The sequence below is a fragment of the Polypterus senegalus genome, chromosome 7 (genome assembly GCF_016835505.1).
Source record: "Polypterus senegalus isolate Bchr_013 chromosome 7, ASM1683550v1, whole genome shotgun sequence".
Taxonomy (NCBI): Eukaryota; Metazoa; Chordata; class Cladistia; order Polypteriformes; family Polypteridae; genus Polypterus; species Polypterus senegalus.
This window is the reverse complement of record NC_053160.1, coordinates 11,441,966-11,465,430: the sequence shown is the minus strand read 5'-3', so window position 1 is coordinate 11,465,430 and position 23,465 is coordinate 11,441,966. Positions and strand designations below refer to the sequence as shown.

The following is a 23,465-nucleotide window of genomic DNA, read 5'->3' as shown; positions in this document are numbered from 1 at the left end:
GTTTTAAACCGCTTGGTTCACTTTTTGTTATTGCTGCTTATTAACAATAAGATGCACGTAACAAAGGAAGCAGCAGTTCTCCATCTAACCTGTTTCCATTTACACCTCCTTGTGAACTACCTGGCGTAATAAAATATCTGGATGACTAGCTGTGCTATACTTTTAAGGCAAATTAAAACCTAAGTAATCACAAATGACATCAGCATTAAAGTTTACAATGCATCATCTATTGGAATGTATTTTGTAAAGCATGTAGTAATAAAAATGCATTGCATCTGCCATTCCAACAGATAGTAAATCACAAACATTTGTAGTAAGATGTTAAATCACAAACATTTGTAGTAATAAAATGCATTGCAACAAATGTTTGTGATGTGTCATCTGTTGGAATGGCAAATACAATGCATGCCTCTACCCTATGCCTTTTGGTATGCGTTTCGCAAAAGCAGTGTTAATGTTGTGATGCACCATCTGTTGGAAAGAAAAAAGCAATGCATATGGGTTGGTTACATACAATTTGGTATGGGATTTGTAAAAGCAGTGTTAATGTTGAGATGCACCATATGTTGGAATGACAAATGCAATGCTTATGTCCATGTTATATACCATTTAGTTAAGGGATTCATAAAAGCAGTGTTAATGTTGTGATGCGCCATCTGTTGAAATGACAAATGCAATACATGTCTCTGCTCTATGCCTTTTGGTATGCGTTTCGCAAAAGCAGTGTTAATGTTGTGATGCACCATCTGTTGGAAAGACAAATGCAATGCATGTCTCTGCTCTATGCCATTTGGTATGGGTTTTGCAAAAGCAGTGTTAATGTTGTGATGCACCATCTGTTGAAATGACAAATGCAATACATGTCTCTGCCCTATGCCATTTGGTATTGGTTTTGCAAAAGCAGTATTATTGTTGTGATGCACCATCTGTTGGAATGACAAATGCAATGCTTATGTCCATGTTATATACCATTTAGTTAAGGGATTCATAAAAGCAGTGTTAATGTTGTGATGCGGCATCTGTTGGAAATGAAAAAAAGCAATGCATATGTCTTGGTTACACACAATTTGGTATGGGATTTGTAAAAGCAGTGTCAATGTTGAGATGCACCATCTATTGGAATGAGAAATGCAGTCCATATGTTCACGTTATATACCATTTGGTTAAGGGATTCATAAAAGCAGTGTTAATGTTATGATGCACCATCTGTTGAAATGACAAATGCAATGCATATGTCTTGGTCACATACAATTTAGTATGGGACTCATAAAAGCAGCATTATTATTTTGATGCACCATCTGCTGGAATGACAAATACAATGCATATGTCTCTGTTATATACCAGTTTTCATGGGATTTGTGAAAGCAGTGCTAATGTTTAATGTGCCATTTGTTGGAATAACAAATGCAATGCATATGTCTCTTTCATATGCCACTTGGTATGGGATTCATAAAAGTAGTGTTAATATTTGTGATGTACCATCTGTTGGAATGTCAAATGCAATGAATAAGTCTCTATCATTTGCCATTTGGCATAAGATTTGCAAAAAAATAGAAATGAGTCAAAACCAAGAGATCAAATTTATTCAGAAGTGAACAAATTTGTTAGTCCATTTAGAGCGCCTTGAAAAACGTGTTGTCTGCCTCCTGAAAAGTGATTCAATTAAAAACAATTGTCTGCTGTGTACCTGCATGCCTTTGACAAAAGATCAAGTGTTGCTTATTCTACAAAGATCTTCTAAAATGGCCTGGGCATATTAGTTGGGGTCCCTAGAAAAGATCCTAAAAAACTGGATTCAAGTGATTTTTCAAACTCCCTGTTTGCTTGAATTCATATCACACACGCCTCCAATCGTGCAGTCAGTCATTCAGCAGATTGAAATGGAGAGAAGTCGTCACTCTGTTGTTTGGTGTCATCATGTGTCCCACACTAAACATGGAGCAGAGAAACCAATGGAGAGAGAAAGAAAATGACAGACCAGCATGTGAAAGGCAAAGGCTAGAAGACCATCACCAAGCAGACTGATGTTCCTGTGACAACAGTTGTAAATATCATCAAGATGTTTTAGGTCCATGGGGCTGTAGACTACCTCCCTGGACGCGGCCGCATAAGGAAAATCGACCCCAGAATGGGTAGAAGGAAAGTGAAAGTGGCAGACACAAACCCAAGGACAACTTCCAAAGAGATACAAGCTGAACTCCAAGATCGAGGTCCATCAGTGTCTGATTCCACCATCCATCACTTTTTTGAGTGACAGTGGGCCTGATAGAGGAAGAACTGTGAGGACTCCACTGTTGATAGAAAAAATGTAAAAAAAAGCCAGACTGGAATTTGCTAAACTGCATCTTGACAACCCATCGCTTCTGAGAGAATATCCTTTGGACAGGTGAGACCAAACTGGAGCTTTTCAGCAAGTCACATCCTCTCTTTGCCCACAGATAATAAAATGAAGCTTTCAAAGAAGAGAACAGCAGACCTACTAGATGATCCCACAGTGTGAGTTGTCAGCTGTGGCTGTGGTGAGGGACATACGGGCCTCACTGCTAAGACTGTTAACCCCCGTGTGACCTGATCTCGGATAAGTGGTGGAAAATGAATGAATGAAAAGATCTGCCCAACATACCTTGAACTGTTTCTGGAAGGATTTGTATTGAAAGGCTTGCTGCTGTAGCTCATCGATGGTGGTTTGCATACCTTGAAGTAACTGCTTGATCTTTTTCTTGTCTGAGAAAATATCAATTATCTGAGGATCCTAAAAAAACGAGACAGTGCAAATATTAACCAATGTTTTCTTCTAACAGGTTAGTAAATTTAAAATGACTTCAAAAACTGTTATCATTCAGATCCATCCATTATCCAACCTGCTATATTCTAACTACAGGGTCACGGGGGTCTGCTGGAGCCAATCCCAGCCAACAAAGGGCACAAGGCAGGAAACAAACCCCGGGCAGGGCGCACACACACACACACACACACACACACACCGAGCACACACTAGGGACAATTTAGAATCAGCAGTGCACCCAACCGGCATGTCTTTGGACTGTGGGAGGAAATCGGAGTCCCCAGAGGATCATTCAAATCCATTAAGTGGAAAAAACAAAAAGATAAAATCATGTGAAAAAGTAAGTACACCCCATGACATGCTTTTAACATATGTGGACAAGTGACGGTCAAGATGTGACCTTCATTTAAACAGCATCAATAGATAAAGGCGGTATAACGTAAGAAACACCGCACCACATTTACACTGTTGTAATGCGTCATACAGTCTAAATCAGTGATGGCGAACCATTTAGAAACCATGTGCCCAAACTGCAATCCAAAACCCACTTATTTATCGCAAAGTGCCAACATGGCAATTTAACCTGAATACCACCTAAAACTGAACACCAGCATAACCAAGGAGCTGGTGGTGGATTTTAGGAGGCCCAGGCCCCTCATGGACCCCGTGATCATCAGAGGTGACTGTGCAGAGGGTACAGACCTATAAATACCTGGGAGTGCAGCTGGATGATAAATTGGACTGAACTGCCAATACTGATGCTCTGTCTGTCTGTCTATCTACTGAGCTTTTAGTTTAGAAAAGCAACTCATACATTAACATCTTTTGTCTTAAAAGAAAAACATAATAACAGAGCTTTCAATGATACAAACAACTTTTTGTTGAAAGGTAAAAGTTTGCATTCGGTATGCTTTTGAACAATTAATGTGCTTTTTGCTGTTGTATGCATGCTGATAATTTGTCTAACCTTGGCTCATACTTTGTAAGTCTGAGAGCAACACATGCAGCACTCAGGTCATCTGTTAGTCTGTTTCTGGTGTCAGATTTGATTTAATTCAAAGCTGAAAACAGCTGCGCACAAGCATAAGATGTTCCAAACAAAGTAAGGAAAGCAATCCCTTCAAGTGCCTTCATTGACTTAAGATTATTTGGCAGAGAATTCCACACTTTAAGGATTTCATTTTCATAACTAACTGTGCTGTCCTTTGTCATCCCTTCGATCCTCTCAAGTGTTTCACGTAGGTCCTCCCTATTAAGCTCCGCCCCCAAAGCTTCCATTATATATTACGGGGTCGTGGATCAGGTGTGGCGATTAGCAACTCCCGGCAATAATTACAGATGCGGACGACTCCTCACCTGTGCGCTTAAGCGAGGATCGCCCGCATCACAAAGCTCCCGGGAACCGCTCCGGCCACATTACCATAACCCCCTTTAAGCCGCGAGTGCGGCAATTATCTGTTAAAACTGGCCTTTTCAATTTTGAGCTGTGGACCCGCTATACCACATCCCCTCCAACCCCACCACGGGAATCACAGACTCAAAAGGTTGCAGTCCGTGCCGCACCCTCAAACAGCATGTGTGCCGCCTGCCTTACCCCAGACAGGAGAGGAAGGACGCGCTCCCATTGGGCTGCTGGGCAGAGGGGCGGGTGATGTGAGAAAAGTCCTCCGGCGCGCGTGAAGAGGGGGAGCGGTCCCGCATTCCTCTGGCTTTATAGTAACAAACTCTGTGCTCGGGCGACGGCGCACGTGCCCACTGAGAGGGCTCTGAGTGCCCCCTTTGGCACGCGTGCCATAGGTTCGCCACCACTGGTCTAAATAAACATAGTGTATATATACAGAGTGACACAGAAAAACGGGAACTTTTGAAAAACCCAATACAAATAGAAGAAATCCAACAAAACAAATGTATTGACAGCAATTGAACCACTGCAGTGTACAACTTGCCTTTTAAGAGACAGTAACCCAAATTATCAGTGTCTTTAAATGACGTCCTGTAGATGGCGTCCTCCTGTACGTATGCATTCTTCCAATCTGCTGTTGAGGTTCCCCATTGATCGCTGCAACATCTCAGCTGGGATACCATTAATTTCGTCTTGAATTCTTTGTTTCAATTCATTCAGTGTCCTTGGCGAGTCGTGTAGACCCGACTCTTAAGGTAGCCCACAAGAAAAAAATCACAAATGGACAAATCCGGTGATCTTGAGGGCCAGGGAATGTCACCGAATCTTGAGACGGCACGGTTACCGAACAATTCTCGCACAGCTGCCATTGATTGCCTTGCAATTGATTACTAAATTACTAAATGGCGAGACTGTTTACAGCTCAAGGTCCCTGTTCCGCAGTGCTGCCAACTGTACATGGCTGCCACTACGCATTCCAAAAGTTCCAGTTTTTCTGTGTCACCCTGTAATATAGAGTATATATATTGTGGTGGACGGCTGAGGCCCTTACCCAGCCGGGAAGCCCTGATTTTGGAAGGACCGGGGGAGAGAGTACTTCCAGGACAGTTTCTCCCCTGGACCGACAGAGGGCAGGCCCCTTGGTTTTCAGCGGGTCCATGGGTCATGAGCACTGAAGCTCAACCCTGTTGGGTCCTGTGGTCTCCACCAGGGGGGCTCCTGGAAGCTTGCAGGGCCCTATTCAGCAGCACTTCCACCATACCCAGAAGTGCATCCGGAAGAAGCTCATTGGGCACCTGGAGTCCGTCCATAAAAGTCGCCAATGCTCTGCTGCTTCCATAGCTGAAGAGTTCCAAACTTCCATTGGCAAAAAATGCGGGAGTTTATGGATTGGGTCTCCATGGCCAAGCCTCACATCACCAAGTCCAATGCCAAGGAGTGGATGGAGTGGTGTAAAGCACAGTGCCGGCACTGGACTGTGGGGCAGTGGGAAGATGTTCTATGGAGTGACGGAGCATGCTTCTCTGGCAGTCAGATGGGTGATTCTGGGTTTGGTGGATGCCGGCAGAACATTGCCTGCCTGACTGTATTGTGCCAACTGTGAAGTTTGGTGGAGGAGAGATAATGGTGGGGGGCTGTTTTTCAGGGTTTGGGCTCGGCCCCTTACCTCCAGTGAAGGGCAATCTTAATGCTTCAGCATACCAAGACATTTTGGACAAAGGCTGTAGGAACAGTTTGGGGTAAGACCCTTTTCTATTCCAGCATGACTGTGCCCCAGTGTACAAAGCAAGACCTACTGTATAAAGAAGTGTGGAAGAACTTGAGTGTCCCACACAGAGCCCCTGACATCAACCCCATCAAACAACTTTAGGATAAACTGGAACAGAGTTTGCGAGTCAGGCCTTCTCGTTCAACATCATAAATGCTCTACAGAATAAATGGGCACGCGGCACAAGAAGGCACATTTGAGCTATCTGAACTGAAAGTGTTGCTAGCTGAGCTCACGCAAGATATAAAGGAAAGCGAGAAGGCTAATGAGAAAGCAACGGCAAAGGCACTTGAGAGACTGAAACAGGAATTAAAACAGGAGATGAAACAGGCCAATGAATGTCTGCGACAGGAAATCCAACAGGCAAATGAAAGGCTGCGTCAAGAGGTCCAACTTGAACTTCGACAGGTGCTGGGCAAAATTGAAGAGCGCATTGAGAAAAACTCGGCTAAACTGAGCACGCTTGCTGATCAATTGGAGCATCTTAGTGAGACATTCACGAATCGGATCGAAATAGCCGAACATCTAGCTTCCAGTGCCGAGGAAAGAGCAGTAAATGCCAGTTCGGAATGTAAAAACTCGGAGAAAAACTTGGAGACAGACTGGCTGCTTTAGAAGATGGGAGTAGAAGGTATAATGTCAGAATTGAAGGCCTGCCGGAGAATCGAGAAAGTTTAAACCCTGTGAAATTCGCAACTGAACTTTTTTCTAAAATAATCGGGGGCGACTTTAAAGCAGAATCTGAGATAGCAGCGGCTTACAGCGTATGGATCAAACACCGTCAGACCCGACCAAGATCTTTTATAGTTCGTTTTGAACGATTATCATTTAAGTTAGAGGTGATGGAACTCCTCAGAAAAAAGGAAAATATTATATATGAAAATTGCCACATTCGCGTCTTCCCTGACTTCTCTCCAGCAACAGCTATTAAGCGCGCAGCCTTCTATAATATTAAACAGCGCTACGGCAAGCCAATGTCAAATACGGCCTCCTGTATCCGGCAAAACTGAAAGTGGAATGGCAGGGTCATTTCTATGTTTTCGCTAGCAAGGAGGAGGCAGAAAATGAATTAAGAAAGCTGATCCCGGGACTATTCTGATACATAATTGTGAGTCATGGCGGTAAATGATAAAGCTAGGATTAATAATCTACTGTCTGATCTATTTGTTTTTTTTTTTTTTTATCAGCATATATTCTCATATTCTTATTATTACTTATTATTATTATTACTTACTTATTACTTATTATTACTTAGTATTACTAGGGCGCTAAATGTTTATGTTTTATTGTGCTTAATTACGTTTTCCTCCTCTTTTTTCTTTTCTAATTATTTCATGTGTACCCTAAATGAGACTGTTCAATATCATACCCTTGGTTTACTGTTATTGCTATTACTGCATTAAGACTTGTTATGCTTGTTTTGGACACATCTTTAACACCATCACCTGGGTTTATTATCTGGGGATATCATCTTAATGCACTAAAATTGATGAAGATTATATGTATGTGTATGTGTATGTATATGTATATATGTGTATATGTGTATGTATGTATATATATATATATATATATGTATATATATGTATATATATATATATATATATATATATATATTAAGTGCAAAATTCTTTTTCTTTTTCTTTTTCCTCTTTTAAAGACTATATTGGTAACAGATATCTCTATCTTTTAACCTTAAAGCGCCACTGCATGGGGGCTTGATGTGCTTTGGACGTGCTCTGTCTCTGGGTATGTCAGAGGACTGGGACTGCATGAAGTGGGTTTTAGCCTCACCTGGGGAGGCAAAAAGGGAGGGTGGGGGTTAAGGGGAAGAGAAAGAGAGCAGGCTTGATCTATATCTAATCTATCATCTCAATCTTTATAATTATAACTATCAACGTAATAATAAGCTGCATGGCAACAACTCTTGGGGGAATAGGAAATTAAGACCTAAACTATTTCACTTCCAGTTAAGACTATAAATGACATCAAAAACTCAGAATCAGTGTCTCCATGATGGGACAGTTAACTTCGTAAGCTGGAATGTTAAAGGCCTGAATCACGAATTAAAGAGAAAGAAAGTACTTTCTCACCTAACAGGTCTAAATGCTAAAATAGTATTTTTACAGGAAACCCACTTACTAAGTAAGGATCAGTTCCGGCTGCAAAAGACTGGACTGGCCAAATGTTCCATTCTAGTTTTACAAAGAAAACTAGAGGGGTGGGAATTCTCATACATAGAACAGTACCATTTGTAGCATCAGATGTAGTATTGGATCCTGAAGGGAGATATGTGATGGTCATGGGAGACTTATCTAACTGTAAAATGATTTTGATAAATGTTTATGCACCTAATGTTGATGATAAGGAATTTATACAAAATTTATTTGCATCCATTCCCAATCTGAACACTCATAAACTTATAATGGCTGGGGACTTTAATTGTGTTCTAAATCCACTTTTAGATAAGACTTCCTCCACAGGGGAACGCAACTAACACCGCAAAGATAATTACAAAGTTTATAACTGATCACAACTTATCAGATCCCTGGAGGTTTTTAAACCCAAATTCAAGAACATATTCTTTCTACTCACCAGTACATCATTGCTACTCAAGGATTGATTACTTCTTTATAGATAATAACTTCTTGCCTAAGATTAAATCTTGTAAATACGATGCTATTGTTATTTCAGACCATGCTCCGATGATCTTGGAGCTGAAATTACTAAGCCCCATACACTCACCCGCAGATGGCCTCAATCCGCTTCTATTAGCTGACGAGAATTGTACTGAATTTATATCCAAACAAATTGAATTCTTTCTAGAGACAAATACATCCCCTGAGATCTCTGCAGGAATACTCTGGGAAACTCTTAAGGCCTTCTTAAGAGGACAGATTATCTCATATCTTTCCCACAGAAATAAATCCGAAGCGAAGAAAGTAGCAGAGATAAAAAGAAATTACTAAAATAGATGAAGAACATGCCAGACTACCAAGCGAGACTCTACATAAGAGGAGGCAGGCTCTACATTCAGAATTAAACCTCTTGACAACTAAAGAAACCGAACAACTAATTTACAAATCCAGACATCATTATTATGAACATGGAGAGAAAGCTAATAAGCTTTTAGCGCAACAAATTCACAAGCAAGATGCATACGCAATCTCTCGTAATTACTAACACGAATGGAGATAAAATCATCGAACACAAAAATATAATGTACACTTTTAGAGACTACTATAAATCCCTATATACTACTGAGTTTAAAGAAGACAATATACAATCTAATGCATTTCTGGATAAATTACAGATACCACAAATTGACGCTTTTAGTGTGGAGGAACTCGATAAACCTCTGTCATTATCAGAATTACTGGATGCTATAAAGTCACTCCAAGGTGGAAAAGCAGCAGGCCCTGACGGCTACCCTGCAGAGTTTTACAAGAAATTCTCCGCTCAGCTAGCTCCCTCCTATTAGCAACATTTACAGAAGCCAGAGATAACCAATCTCTTCCACAAACCTTTCGCCAAGCACTAATCACTGTCTTTCCAAAACAAAATAAGGACTTATTACAATGTGCATCATACAGACCAATTTCACTTCTGAATAACGACGTTAAAATACTCTCTAAAATCATAGCTAGAAGGATGGAGAAAGTGCTCCCTCAGTAATATCACAAGACCAAACTGGATTTATTAGGGGCCGACACTTATCTTCAAATCTTCGACGCCTGTTTAATGTAATATACTCACCAACTAAATCAAACACCCCAGAAATATTATTATCATTGGATGCAGAAAAAGCATTCGACATGATTGAATGGAAATACCTTTTTACTATTTTGGAGAAGTTTGGGTTTGGCCCGAACATTTGTGCATGGATTAAATTACTGTATACTAACCCAGAAGCTTCAGTTTGCATCAATAACATTTGCTCAGACTACTTTAAACTAGAACGTGGCACAAGACAAGGATGCCCTTTGTCACCACTGCTGTTTGCAATTGCCATTGAACCACTGGCAATACATTGTCGAAATACTGATCAGATAAAGGGGATTAGCAGAGAAGGACTGGAACAGAAAATCTCATTATATGCAGATGACATGGTACTGTATATATCGGACCCAGAAAATTCTGTGCCTGCAGTCTTAGCAGCACTCACAGAATTTCAAAAGCTCTCTGGTCTCAGAATTAATCTGAATAAAAGTGTACTCTTTCCGGTGAATTCGCAAGCATATAATATTAGATTAGACACCCTTCCTTTTATCATTGCAGAACAGTTTAAATACCTCGGGGTAAACATCACAAGTAAACATAAAGCTCTTTATCAACAAAATTTCGTCGTCTGCATGGAAAAAATTAAACAAGACTTGCATAGATGGTCAACCCTTCATCTCACACTAGCTGGAAGAATTAACACTGTTAAGATGAATATTCTTCCTAAGCTCCTTTTTATTTCAAAACATACCAATATACATTAATAAATCGTTCTTTAAGCAATTAGATTCAACAATAACCTCATTTATTTGGAATTCTAAACATCCACGCATCAAAAGAGCGACCCTACAAAGACAAAAGGCAGAAGGCGGCATGGACCTAACTTCCAGTTTTATTACTGGGGCAAATATACAGTCGATAAGAACCTGGACACAAATAGAAGAACATACACAGGCATGGACCGCAATAGAAGTAAAATCCTGCAGTACTTCTTTGTATTCCTTGCTGCTGTGCTCCAATAAACACACGTTATCGGCAATACACTAATAACCCAATTGTGCTCCACTCACTTAGAATCTGGAACCAATGTAGAAAGCATTTTAAGACGGAGAAGCTTCTTTCTGTGGCACCCTGCAAAAGAACCACCTCTTTCAACCCTCACAAACATATGCAGTTTTAATATCTGGAAAAATTTGGAATTAACTTGCTTAGAGATCTTTATATAGACAACGTCTTTGCATCCTATGAACAATTACATTCCAAATTTAACATTCCAGCTACAAATTTCTTTCACTATCTTCAAATCAGGAACTTTGTTAAACAGAACCTTCCAGATTTTCCTCATCTTGCACCCTCATCCACGCTGGAAAAATTATTGCTCAATTTCAAGGAGTTAGACTCCATCTCTACAATATATAAAATCCTTTTACAATCCCTTCCTTTCAAAGATCCAAGAGGACACTGGGAAAATGACCTCTCAATTAATATATCAGAAAAGGAGTGGAAAGTAGCAATGCAGAGAATTCACTCAAGCTCCATATGCGCAAAGCATACAATTATACAACTCAAAATTATATATCGAGCACATCTGTCTCGACTAAAACTCTCCAAAATGTTTCCAGGGCATGATCCAACCTGCGAACGTTGCAACCAAGCCCCAGCCTCACTAGGTCACATGTTCTGGGCCTGCACCAAATTAACATTATTCTGGACAAAAATTTTTAATTACCTCTCAGACAGTCTTGGACTCACAATCCCTCCTAACCCATTAACAGCTGTGTTTGGGGTTCTTCCAGAGGGTCTTAAAGTGGAGAAAGACAAACAAATTGTGATTGCATTCACTACACTGTTGGCACGCAGACTTATTCTGATAAACTGGAAGAACCCAAACTCTCCTCTTTTAAGTCAGTGGGAAACTGATGTGTTATATTATTTAAAATTGGAAAAATCAAATACTCAGTTAGAGGATCTGTGCAGACTTTTTCAAAACATGGCAGGATCTAATCAGTAATATTTTGAAATGAGTTTATAAAGCACAGAGAATTTGTTGATTTAGGTATTTTTAAAGCCTTAAATTTTACACCATTTGGCTTGCTCTCTCTCTCAAGGGTGGGGATCGATCTGTTCTTAGCATAATTCTTTTTTTTGTAAAACTTGATTACTATGTATTGATTATAATAAAATTAATAAATAAAAAAAAAAAAAAAAAGAATAAATGGGCACAAATTCCCACAGAAATACTCCACAAACTTGTGGAAAGCCTTCCGAGAAGAGCGGAAGCTGTTATAGCTGCAATCGGGGGCCAACTCCATATTAAAGTCCATGTACAGTACATGAATGCAATGTCATTAAAGTCCCTGTTGGTGTAACGGTCAGGAGTCCCGATACTTTGGTCCATATTGTGTATGTAAAAAAAGAAAATATGGGGTTTCATGGGTTCACTTACTTTTTCACAAATCACTGATTAGTTTTATTGACTTTATTTGAAGTAAAAAACAAAAAACATTTCATACATTAAAGTGTAACTAATAAAACAAAGAAGATACAAACTTAAGAAACCAGAATTCAAGCCCAACTCGATAGGAAGCGATGAGAGCCAACATCCATCCATCCATTATCCAACCTGCTATATCTTAACTGCAGGGTCATGGGGGTCTGCTGGAGCCAATCCCAGAGCACAAGGCAGGAAACAAACCCCGGGCAGGGCGCCAACCCACCGCAAGATGCACACACACACACACTAGGGACAATTTAGGATCGCCAATGCACCTAACCTGCATGTCTTAGGGAGGAAACCCACACAGACACGGGGAGAACATGCAGACTCCACTCAGGGAGGACCTGGGAAGTGAACCCAGGTCTCCTAACTGCAAGGCAGCAGCGCTACCCACTGTGCCACCCTGAGAGCCAACAGTAAGAGCAAATATTTAAAAACAACACTGAAGCAATTCTGTAAAACAAAATTACAACACAATATGTTGGCATTGTACTACTTTACAATAACACAGCACCCAAGAGTGGAGTAGAAAATAATTCATGGGGGCTGAAGAAGTGAAAGCCGATCGGACCACCGTAACAAACAAGAAACTGATGGAAAATCACTTTTGAAATAGAAGCTCAGCGGGGAAGAGAAAATGTAGGTAATAATGGAGGCAAGATAGCAGGCAACCGAATAGTCCACAGGCTTGAGTACACAATGAACAAAAAAAAAACAAACAATGGAAATGGAAAAAAAAAAGAGAAAGTTTGATCGATGGATACCTGGGCCTGCCGTTTTAAAGTCTTCACTTCGGCATTGAGCTCTACAATGTCCTTCTCCAGAAGGTGACAGAATTTTTCAATTTTGGCTTCTCTCTCCCCGACCGCTTTATCAATCGAGTTGTGCACAGTGATGACGGAAGGCCTCAGCATAGCGTAAACCGCAAAATCCTCCGGTGGCGTGGGCACATGATAATGTTCGATGAGCTGATACATCTGAGCCACAATCTCCGTCTCTTCATCCAGGAACTCGATCTGAAAAAAGACACACATATGTGACCATTGGATTCATTGGCAGACTGGCATTTATGCTTTTCTCTTGTGAACCTTCTTAGTCAAGAAAAAAAAAATGGTACTTTTTGTGATGTGCGCCACCATAGAGAACTATATGTACATCCATCATCCAACCCGCTATATCCTAACTACAGGGTCATGGGGGTCTGCTGGAGCCAATCCCAGGGCACAAGGCAGGAAACAAACCCCAGGCAGGGTGCCAGCTCAACACAGGGCACGCACACACACACTAGGGACAATTTAGGATCGCCAATGCACCTAATCTGCATGTCTTTGGACTGTGGGAGGAAACACGGGGAGAACATGCAAACTCCACACAGGGAGGACCCGAGAAGCAAACCCGGGTCTCCTAACTGCGAGGCAGCAGCGATACCACTGCGCCATCATGCCATCCACTATATGGGCACTACCAGTTAAAAGTTTTAGAACACCTCAGAATTTTTCTTCAAATGTAATCAGGTGAAATACAATGAATGGTCTAAAATGGTGAAAAGGTCAGAGGTTTAAATATAAAATTTTAGGTTAACAAAAGATTGAAAAAAAACGAAAATTTCAGAACTTACAGGTCAAATTCCGTTACAACGAATACAGTCAAATTAAAAAGTGTGTGAACCCTTTGGAATGATCTGGTTTACTGTATGAATTGGTCATAAAATGTGATCTGATCTTCATCTAAGTCACAGGTACTGATATACACAATGAGCGTAAGCCAATGACACACAAACAGTTCTACTCTTTCATGTCTTTATTTTACAAACACATTCAGCGTTCACAGTTGTAGTGGAAAAAGTAAGTGAACCTTGGGATTTAATAACTGGTTGACCCTCCTTTGGCAGCAATGACCTCAACTAGGCACTTCCTGTAACTGCAGATCAGACCTGCACATCGTGCGGAGGGCATTTGTGCCCATTCTTCCCTTCAGAACTGCCTTAACTCTTCCATATTCTTTGGTTGTCTTCTGTGTACGGCTCTCTCACTTCAAGTCATTTCACAACATCTCGATAGGATTGAGATCTGGGCTCTGACTGGGCCACTCCAAAAGGCGCAGTTTGATCTTCTGAAGCCATTGTGCTGTGGATTTGCTGCAATGTTTGGGGTCATTGTCCTGTTGCATCACCCAGCCTCTGCTGAGCTTAAGCTGATGGACAGACACCCTCACATTATCCTGATAAACTTGTGAATTAATTTTCCCCTCAAACCTGTCCAGGCCCTGATGCAGCAAAGCAGGCCCAAATCATGATGTTCCCTCCACCATACTTTACTGCAGGGATGATGTTTTGATGTTGATATGCAGGGCCCTTTTTACACCAAATGAAGTTCTGCTTGTTCCTCCCAGATAGTTCAGTTTTGGTTTCATCACTCCACAAAACATTTTCCCAGTACCGTTGTGGAGTGTCCAAGTGCTCTTTCAGAAACATCAGGCGTTCAGCAATGTTCTTTTTTGATAGCAGTGGCTTCCTTCTTGGTGTCCTGCCATGGATTCCTTTCTTGTTCAGTGTTTTGCGTATAGTTGACTCATGAACAGAGATGTTAGCCACTTCTAATGACATCTTCAAGTCCTTCGCTGTCACTCCAGGGTTCTTCTTTACTTCATTGCTGACTTTGCATTGTGCATTTGGGGTCATCTTGGCAGGGCGCCCACTTCTAGGCAGAGTAGCCACAATAGCAAATTGTCTCCATTTATAGACAACTTGCCTAACAGTAGACTGATGAATATCTCAAACCGCTGAGATGACTTTGTAACCCTTTCCAGCCTTATGAACAATTCTCGATCGTAGCTCTTCACGCAGCTCCTTTGTGCGAGGCATGATTCCCGTCTGGATATGCTTCTTGTCAAAAGCTCAAACTCAAACTTTATAGAGGTTTTGACCAATCAAAGTCATTCTAGGCCTCACATCTGAACTCGTTTCATTAAATGGACTCCATGCGTGTTAAATTCGGACTGCAATGAGCTTTTTAAAAAGTCTTTAGCTTAGGGTTCACTTACTTTTTCCAACCTTAAGTTTCACAGTTTGAATGATTTATTCAATATGGTCAAAAACTCTCTGAATATCTGTGAAAATTTAGTTATTGAAGGTGGTGTTTGTTCATTACTGTGACTGACATGAAGATACGACCAGGTTTTATATGGGAATTAGGCATAAATTTACAGTAGATCATTCCTAGGGGTTCACATACTTTGACTGTATCTTTACAATGAAATTTTCATGGGAGCCAGAGTCGGGAGGAGGAGGAGGAGGACAACGCTTGCTGGGAGGAGTGTTGGTGAAGACCAGTGTGTTTTGTTTTGGTGTATTTACTTTGTGCTTTTGGGATTGTGCTGTTCCTGTGGGACACGGGGAAGACAAGCCTCACAGGTGAAGACAATAAACTTGTTTCATTTTTACGCGTGCCTCCCTGTCTCTTTTTGCCGGGTTGGCCACATATATAGTGCCTTTTCATAAGGGTTACAACTTACAGATGCTCTGCAGCAGTTAAAGTAAATTAAATCTTGCAAACAATTTGCACCGGTGTCCCAACTTCTGTTGATAGTTTATGCCTACATTTTGTAACATTTATTAGTAAAATATGAAAAAGTTTCTGTTTTAACATTGTGTTTTCACAGATTACTGTAGAAACGGAACACACATGAAATGTGTGTGTTCCAAATAACGATCTATTATTTCCACTCTAAAACTCCACTTCACTCCCAGATAGTCGAGTAATGAGCTGGGAGAAGTTCGTTCACATTCTAAGTCAGTGGGAGGATAGAATAGCCGGATGCTTGCAGTTTGCTTTTATCGGCGCATTTACAGGACAAAGGACGCTGGCGGAGAGGTGAGAACGGTTTTAAGAAGCGATTTAAGGTGGGACGGATCTACGAGTTTTTTCGTAGACTCTGGTAATTCTAGTGTTAAAGGCCCTCTGTCTGTCTGTGGTATACAATACAATACAATACAATACAGTTTATTTTTGTATAGCCCAAAATCACACAGGAAGTGCCGCAATGGGCTTTAACAGGCCCTGCCTTTTGACAGCCCCCCAGCCTTGACTCTCTGAGAAGACAAGGAAAAACTCCCAATAAAAACCTTGTAGGGAAAAATGGAAGAAACCTCGGGAAAGGCAGTTCAAAGAGAGACCCCTTTCCAGGTAGGTTGGGCGTGCAGTGGGTGTCAAAAGTAGGGGGTCAATACAATACAATATACAGAACAGAACAATTCCTTAAGACAGCATAATAATAAAATTTTAGAAGTACGGTTTAACAGTAGATGATATGACATAATTAGGTTTGGATATTTTTAGAGTCCTGGAGACCTCATCCATCTAGCTGCCTCCCCATTTGGCCATGCCACGGCTGAAACGTTGCTCCAGTATAGCGGGTCCACGGCTCCGAAAAAACGGTTAGGTTTTGAAATAATCCATTTGGCCGTGTCCGTCACGCAGCTGTAGGGGAGTTGGTGAAGTAATTGGGGCGAGTTGCACCTGCACGTGAGAGTGCGATCTTTCTCAGTTGCTTCGTCGGCTTCCTACGGTGTGCGATTGTGACACTGCGCCCACGGAGCTGTATAAGGCCAGCACAGGGAGGAGAAAAACGAAAGAAAAAGGAAAGAAAGGCAGGCAGAGCGAGAGTGCGGCATTGGTGCATGGAGAAACAGAAGGAAAAAGAGAGAACGAGCCAAGTGAAAGAGAGAAGACAGCGTGGTCAGGGGTCCCGTGACGGAGCGAGGGATCGGTGCTCTAGTGACGGCTCGTACTCACTGATTGTGCTGAGGAGTGGGTGCGATCAGGGTGTCATCCTCTCCTGGAATGCATGTGTGAGAAGGAGGACGAGAGGACAATCAACCCCGAGCGGATTGGTAGACGCCGACGGTGGGGGTCGGGATTGAGAGGACCCCTGCTGCTGAAGTCTCCTTCAGCTGAGCGAGCAATGGGTGAGCTTGGCTCGTTTGACCCAATGACTGTCGGTGGTTTTTATTCTCATTTTAGCCTTGTTTTAATCATTTGTTTTGGTTTTTTTTTTTATGGATTATTTATGAACTTTGAAAACTGCACTTTGGACACTGTTTAGTTTAGATTTTTTTTTTTTAAATAAAAGCACTTGCACACTTCACACCTTCTCCTTGCTCCATGTGTGATTTGTCCTCATCTGCCAGCTCATTCAGTTAAGTTACCAATGATGTTCGGTTCAAGATGTTCCCAAAAGAAGGTGCAGGACCCGCACCGTCACACTAGAGCAGACTGTGTTACTACACCTTCTGAAGTCCTATTTGGACAATATGACAATGGCAAGACAATGGCAATTAACACATGAAATGAGGCCGAGCATTATTACTCTTTGACGTGTAGGCCTTTCACTTTGAGAAAATGTAAAAAAATATCGAAGTGTCAGTGAATCCAGTGGTGTCCTACACAATCCAAAGGCAACTGGAAACTGGAAGAAACTCTGATAGGAAGAGATCCGGCTGAGTCAAAGTCACAAGCCAATCAGAAGTCAGGTTTCTGAGGGTCACCAGCCAGTGTGATCACAGGAGCCTCACAGCCTGTCAGTGTCTACTGTGAAGAGGGGACTTTGTGCTGCAGGTTTGACAGGGCGAGTGGCAACAAGAAAGCCATTCCTTAAAGGACAAAATAGGGCCTTGAAATACCAACAGGGACTCCTGCAGACTGGAAGAAAATCTTAGGGAGCGATGAATCAAAATTTGAAATCTTTGGTTCATCACGCAGGGTGTTTGTACGCCACTGAGTTGGTGACAGGATGGTTCCACAGTGTGTGACACCAACTGCCAAACATGGAGGACAAAGTGTAAAGGTCTCGGGTTCATTTGCTTGAGGAAGAGTTGTTGACTGGCACAGAGTGACTGGCATTCTGAATCACAAGGGTTACCACAGTTTGGCTGTTATATCAGCTAAAGGGGGCTACTTTGACGAGGGAAACTACTATGAATAAAAGTGGCAAATGCTGGAGTCAGAAACTGGGCAAGGCTACAGGCAAAGATGGAATCCCTTTGTAACACTGTGTAAGATGTTGGCAAGCGTTACTTCAAGTTCTCTTAAGGCGAACAACTGGCAAAAATATTTTTCATTTCTCTAATGCGTCATTTTCCCATGACTAATACTAAACGAGTGATGGTATTTATAGCCATTTGAAACCTTACCCGATCCTGAAATTCTTCAAGGAATGAAAGACTTTTGACATACTCCATAGTCGTCGATGGAGCAAATTCCAGTTTGAATTCAGCATCCCTGGCCTCTGAAATGACGGCGTCCATTTTCTTTTTGGCGAGAATGGGCAACATGTCGTTTATAGTCTTTGGAAAAAAGAGGAGAATAATGGCAAAAGTGAACACATTTTGAAGTTCAATCTATCTATCTATTAAGTGTACAGTATTAAATAGAACAACTTCAAATATGCCTAAGCAAATGCATTGTAAGATCACTTTCATTATCAGCTGTCCTTCAGGGACCACATTTATACAGTCTCTCGATCTTACTGATTTCACTCCTTACAATATCCAGAAGATCAGACCATATCTGACAGAATATGAAGCACAACTCCTGGTCCAGGCTTTGGTCTTGTAACCTCTGGACTTCTGAAACTCTCCGCTGGCAGGTGTAACCAAACCACTGCAGATGCTTCAAAACGCAGTCGCACATCTACATTGGTTACCTCTGTCATTTAGAATTGACTTTAAAATACTGCTTATGGTTCACAAAGCCTTAAATAAACTGCTGCATCCTGTATCTCGGAATGCCTGTCACCTTTCACTCCAAATCATAACCTTATTATTCCAAGAGCTAAACTTAAAAGAAGTGGTGAGGTGGGTGGCCTTCTGCTATTATGTACCTCAAATCTGGAATTATCATTATCATTCCTGGTGGATCCACAGTCCCTACTAACCCCTACTTTCTCTTCTGTTCTTTTTCCGGTTTTCTGTGGTGATGATCTGCACCACCACCACCTGACCAAAGCACCATGCAGTCCCAACACTGATGGATTAAAAGCCAGAAGTCCACATAACCATCATCGTCTAATTCTTCCACATGAAGCCTGACAGTCATGAGGACTGATTGAGGTCAGTTATGTTAGGCACAATGCCCAGAGTGGGCTGGGTGGTCTTGTGGCCTTGGTACCCCTGCGGATTTTGTTTTTTTTCTGTCCTCTCTGGCCATCGGACTTTACTTTTATTCTGTTAATTAGTATTGCCTAATTTTATTTTTATATTTTGTCTTTTTCCTCTTTCTTCATCCTGTAAAGCACTTTGAGATACATCATTTGTATGAAAATGTGCTACAGAAATAAATGTGGCTGTTGTTGTTGTAGTATTCAATCAGCTAAGGCGGGCACATATCACTCCCTTTCACAGAACATTATATTGGTTTCCTGTAGCAGCACACATCAAGTTCAAATCCTTGATGCTGGCCTACAGAGTAGTCCAAAGGTCAGCACCTACATACACACTTGTGAGGTTCCTTCTCACCCACCCAGGTCGTCTGATGAAAGGTATCTAGCGAAGCCACCTCTGCATGGACATCAAATCTCAGTCCAGACTCTTTTCATGTGTAGCTTGCAGCTGGTGGAATGAGCTGCCCACCTCCATTCGAAATTCTGACTCTCTCATGTGAAGAGTCGTTTGTCTAGCTGATACCTAGCTGTTAGGTTTTGTAATCTAGGAGCTGTAACTTCCTTGTATTTTGTTCTGAGCTCATCACGGGCGATGATCAATTCTGTACCCTTGTCCTGTAACACTTGTTCATAATCTGTCCTCTAGATTGATGTTAATTCAAATATTTGGACCTCTTTTGTAAATTGCTTTGGAGAAAAGCGTGTGTGAAGCAAATAAATGTAAATATTACAAAGATTTGTTCAGGACTATTCCTATGGAATCATTGGTTTCCCTGTAATCGTTGATTCAGGAGAGTGTAGTATCTACTCAAGACAAACCGTCCTCTGGTAGTCCCTGGAGTCTCATCACCTCTCAGCCCAGATATTGTCTTAAAGGATCACAAGCCTAAGATTAAAGCAGGTCAGATTTTCCTTGCCGGCAGACAACAGGTTTCCAATAACTTCCCCCAAGGAATATCTGCTGCCACCTAATGGACTGGAGGGCACAGCTGAATCTCTCCTGAAATTGATACTGGAGACAGTCTCATAAGTCCTACACTTTCAAGCCCAGAGTAGAAATAAAGCTAATCCTGGGAATATTAACACTTTCAAGGTGGGTTTTGACAATAGTCAAGAGATAAACAGTAGAACTGGAGGTTAATCACCAAGAAAAAACACCTAGAATGTATGACATAGTTTCATCCACTAGATGGCAGAAAAAACCATGAGATAAAAATAAATCTCCATTTATTTTCATTACAGCATGGCATCAAATGCTGGCAGCGGCTCTCATCAATAGAAATCTTCTGCCAGCGACATGTTTTGTATTGTCAATCACTTGGATTCTGCAATGTCAGATGAGGATTTTGAAACTGTCAGAGGAAAGTGACGACGAGAGTGCTCCTGAAAATCCATTTTGTTAGTTTTACGGTTTTCACAACCTGGGTAATAAAAAAGGATTTTTGCCAAAGCAATAAAATGAAGCCTACAAAGAGTTAATATTATTCATAGTTATTAGAACTTTTTCATTAATTGGATAGGTAGTAATTATTTTGTAAGTCATAATATTATGTCTTTCGCATTTTCTTTCTGTTCTTGTCTTCTAGTGCCTATTTTGGAGTATTTGTGTCTTCACAAGTGATGTTCAAACCTGAGTTCCTCCCGGGCTCATATTTAACACTAGAATTAACAGAGCCTACGAAGAAACTTGTAGATCCGTCCCACCTTAAATCGCTACTTAAATCCGTCCGCACCTCTCCGCCAGCGTCTTTTGTCCTGTTAATGTGCAGATTAAGAGCAGCAAGCAGCCGGCTACTCCATCACCCCCACCGACTTAGAACGTGCACGAACTTCTCCCAGCTCATGCCTTGATTGATTATCTGGGAGTGAAGTGGAGTTTTAGAGTGGAAATAATAGATCGTTATTTGGAACACACGCATTTCATGTGTGCTCCGTTTCTACAGTAATCTGTGTAAACACATTGTTAAAATGGAAACTTTTTCATATTTTAGTAATAAATGTTACAAAATGTAGGCATAAACTATAGAATATGTGAGGGCTGATTTCCAAAAATCAAATAAACACTTTCACAAAAGTTTCAAGAGCATCACAGCAGCTCCCATGGCGTAGCGCTAAGATTTGCTGTCGTAGCATATATACCGTGTTTCAGAGACTTGAGTTCGATTTCTCGTTGGGGAGAAACTGTTATTATTTTTTTCTTTTTAACCTCAAATGGACATAAAATGTCTAACTTGGTATGCACTGTCAGTTAATGAGATCGTTATATTTTCATATGGGATGCTCCTTTTAACATATTTTTTAACAACTGAGACTGCAATTAACATGAACAAGTGTCCTTACAACTGTTATTTTTAAGATCCATAACACACAGACAGACAGAGCATTGCATAATAGAGAGACAGACAAACAGGCAGAGAAGTCACTAAATAAACAGGGATAGTACTGTATAATAGATATATCAAAAAACAGCTAAGGGAATAGTTATATAGTTAGATAGGAAGGAAAGGCATTAAATGATAGGCAGACAGGGAAGTTGCTATATAATAATAAAATTACTGTTATTACTATATAGATAGACGGAGTTCATAGTATAATCAACAGACAGAGAAAGCACTACTAAATGAAAAATAGGCGGGTTTAGAGTGTGATCGTCATTGAGAAAATAAAACTCAAAAAAGGAGGATGCAACATCGACAAGCTTCTGTTCCAAGACAGCCACTTCCCCAGGAAAGTAAACTGTGTCAGTGTCAAGTGCCCTTTCAATGTAATAGAAACCACAGCATATAGAAAAGTGTGCACATTGCAACAGGTACACACGTCGTAAAGTAGGAAAGACGGTTCTTGTACGCTCTAACCCCGTTCCCCGCCCTGATCTGATCTGTCTGATCTGACTCAAACAGCGCGAGCGTTACTTAGAGTCAGATGGGGGAGAGGGGGAGGAGTTAGAGCGCGTGCGCTTATTCAGTGCGGCAGGAACAACGCACATGTTGATCTTTTTGTTTCTTTCAGTACATGTGCCTTCCCTGTTTATTTAGTGACTTCTCTGCCTGTTTGTCTGTCTCTCTATTACGCAATGCTCTGTCTGTCTGTGTGTTATGGATCTTAAAAATAACAGTTATAAGGACACTTGTTCATGTTAATTGCAGTCTCAGTTGTTAAAAAATATTTTAAAAGGAGCATCCCACATGAAAATATAACGGTCTCATTAATTGACAGTGCATACCAATTTATAAACTTTATATCCGTTTGAGGTATAAAAAAATAAAAAAAACTCTTGGTCCTCAGTTGGGAATCGAACTCAGGTCTATGAGGCATGGCAGGAATGCTGAGACAGCATATCTTACCGCTACTCACGGGAGATGTTGTATCATTCTTGAACCTTCTGTGTTTATTTGATCTTTGGAAATCAGGCTTCATATATTCTATAGTTTATGCCTACATTTTGTAACATTTATTACTAAAATATGAAAATGTTTCTGTTTTAGCAATGCGTTTATACAGATTACTGTAGAAACGGAACACACATTTCGTTCCAAATAACAATCTATTATTTCCACTCTAAAACTCCAGTTAACTCCTAGATATAATCAATCAAGGCATGAGCTGGGAGAAGTTCCTGCACATTCTAAGTCTGTGGGGGGATGGAATAGCCGGCTGCTTGCTGCTCTTGATCTGCACATTAACAGGACAAAAGGCGCTGGTGGAGAGGTGAGAACGGATTTAAGAAGCGATTTAAGGTGGGACGGATCTATGAGTTTTTCCGTAGGCTCTGGTAATTCTAGTGTTAAAGTGCTTTTTGCAATCTTCTTTGTTCAATTTAATTGTTATTATTGTGTTTTATAATATTGTTCTGTTCATGTACTATTTGTTTAACTACGCGATATCCGTTATTTTTATTTCATTTGGTTATTACTATATTTTGTTCTGACTTAGAAGAAGTAGGATGAAAATTTGATATAAAGGGGCCAGGAGATAAAGCAAAGTCAAAAATACATATGAGGATCGATAGAACAGAGAACAAATTAATCTTCCAAACGACTAACAAAGTTGTTAGTCAGAAGTTGAATCAACTGTTATGGGTGTAGAAATTCGTAAATCAAATGTTAATTTGATCTAAACTTGGAAAAGAAAGAAATGT

At 40.9% G+C, this 23,465-nt stretch overlaps 1 protein-coding gene across 1 annotated transcript in view; it reads right to left on the bottom strand.

Moving 5' to 3' along the window:
• The window catches only part of dnah6 (dynein, axonemal, heavy chain 6), a 433,707-nt gene that overhangs the window by 330,783 nt on the left and 79,459 nt on the right, over window positions 1–23,465 (bottom strand). Inside the window, exons 14-16 of the mRNA XM_039758084.1 lie at window positions 18,360–18,512; window positions 12,934–13,185; window positions 2,624–2,752 (exon numbers count right to left, since the gene is read on the bottom strand). Of these exons, the coding sequence (XP_039614018.1) occupies window positions 2,624–2,752; window positions 12,934–13,185; window positions 18,360–18,512 (534 nt within the window). The remainder of the gene's footprint in view (window positions 1–2,623; window positions 2,753–12,933; window positions 13,186–18,359; window positions 18,513–23,465) is intronic.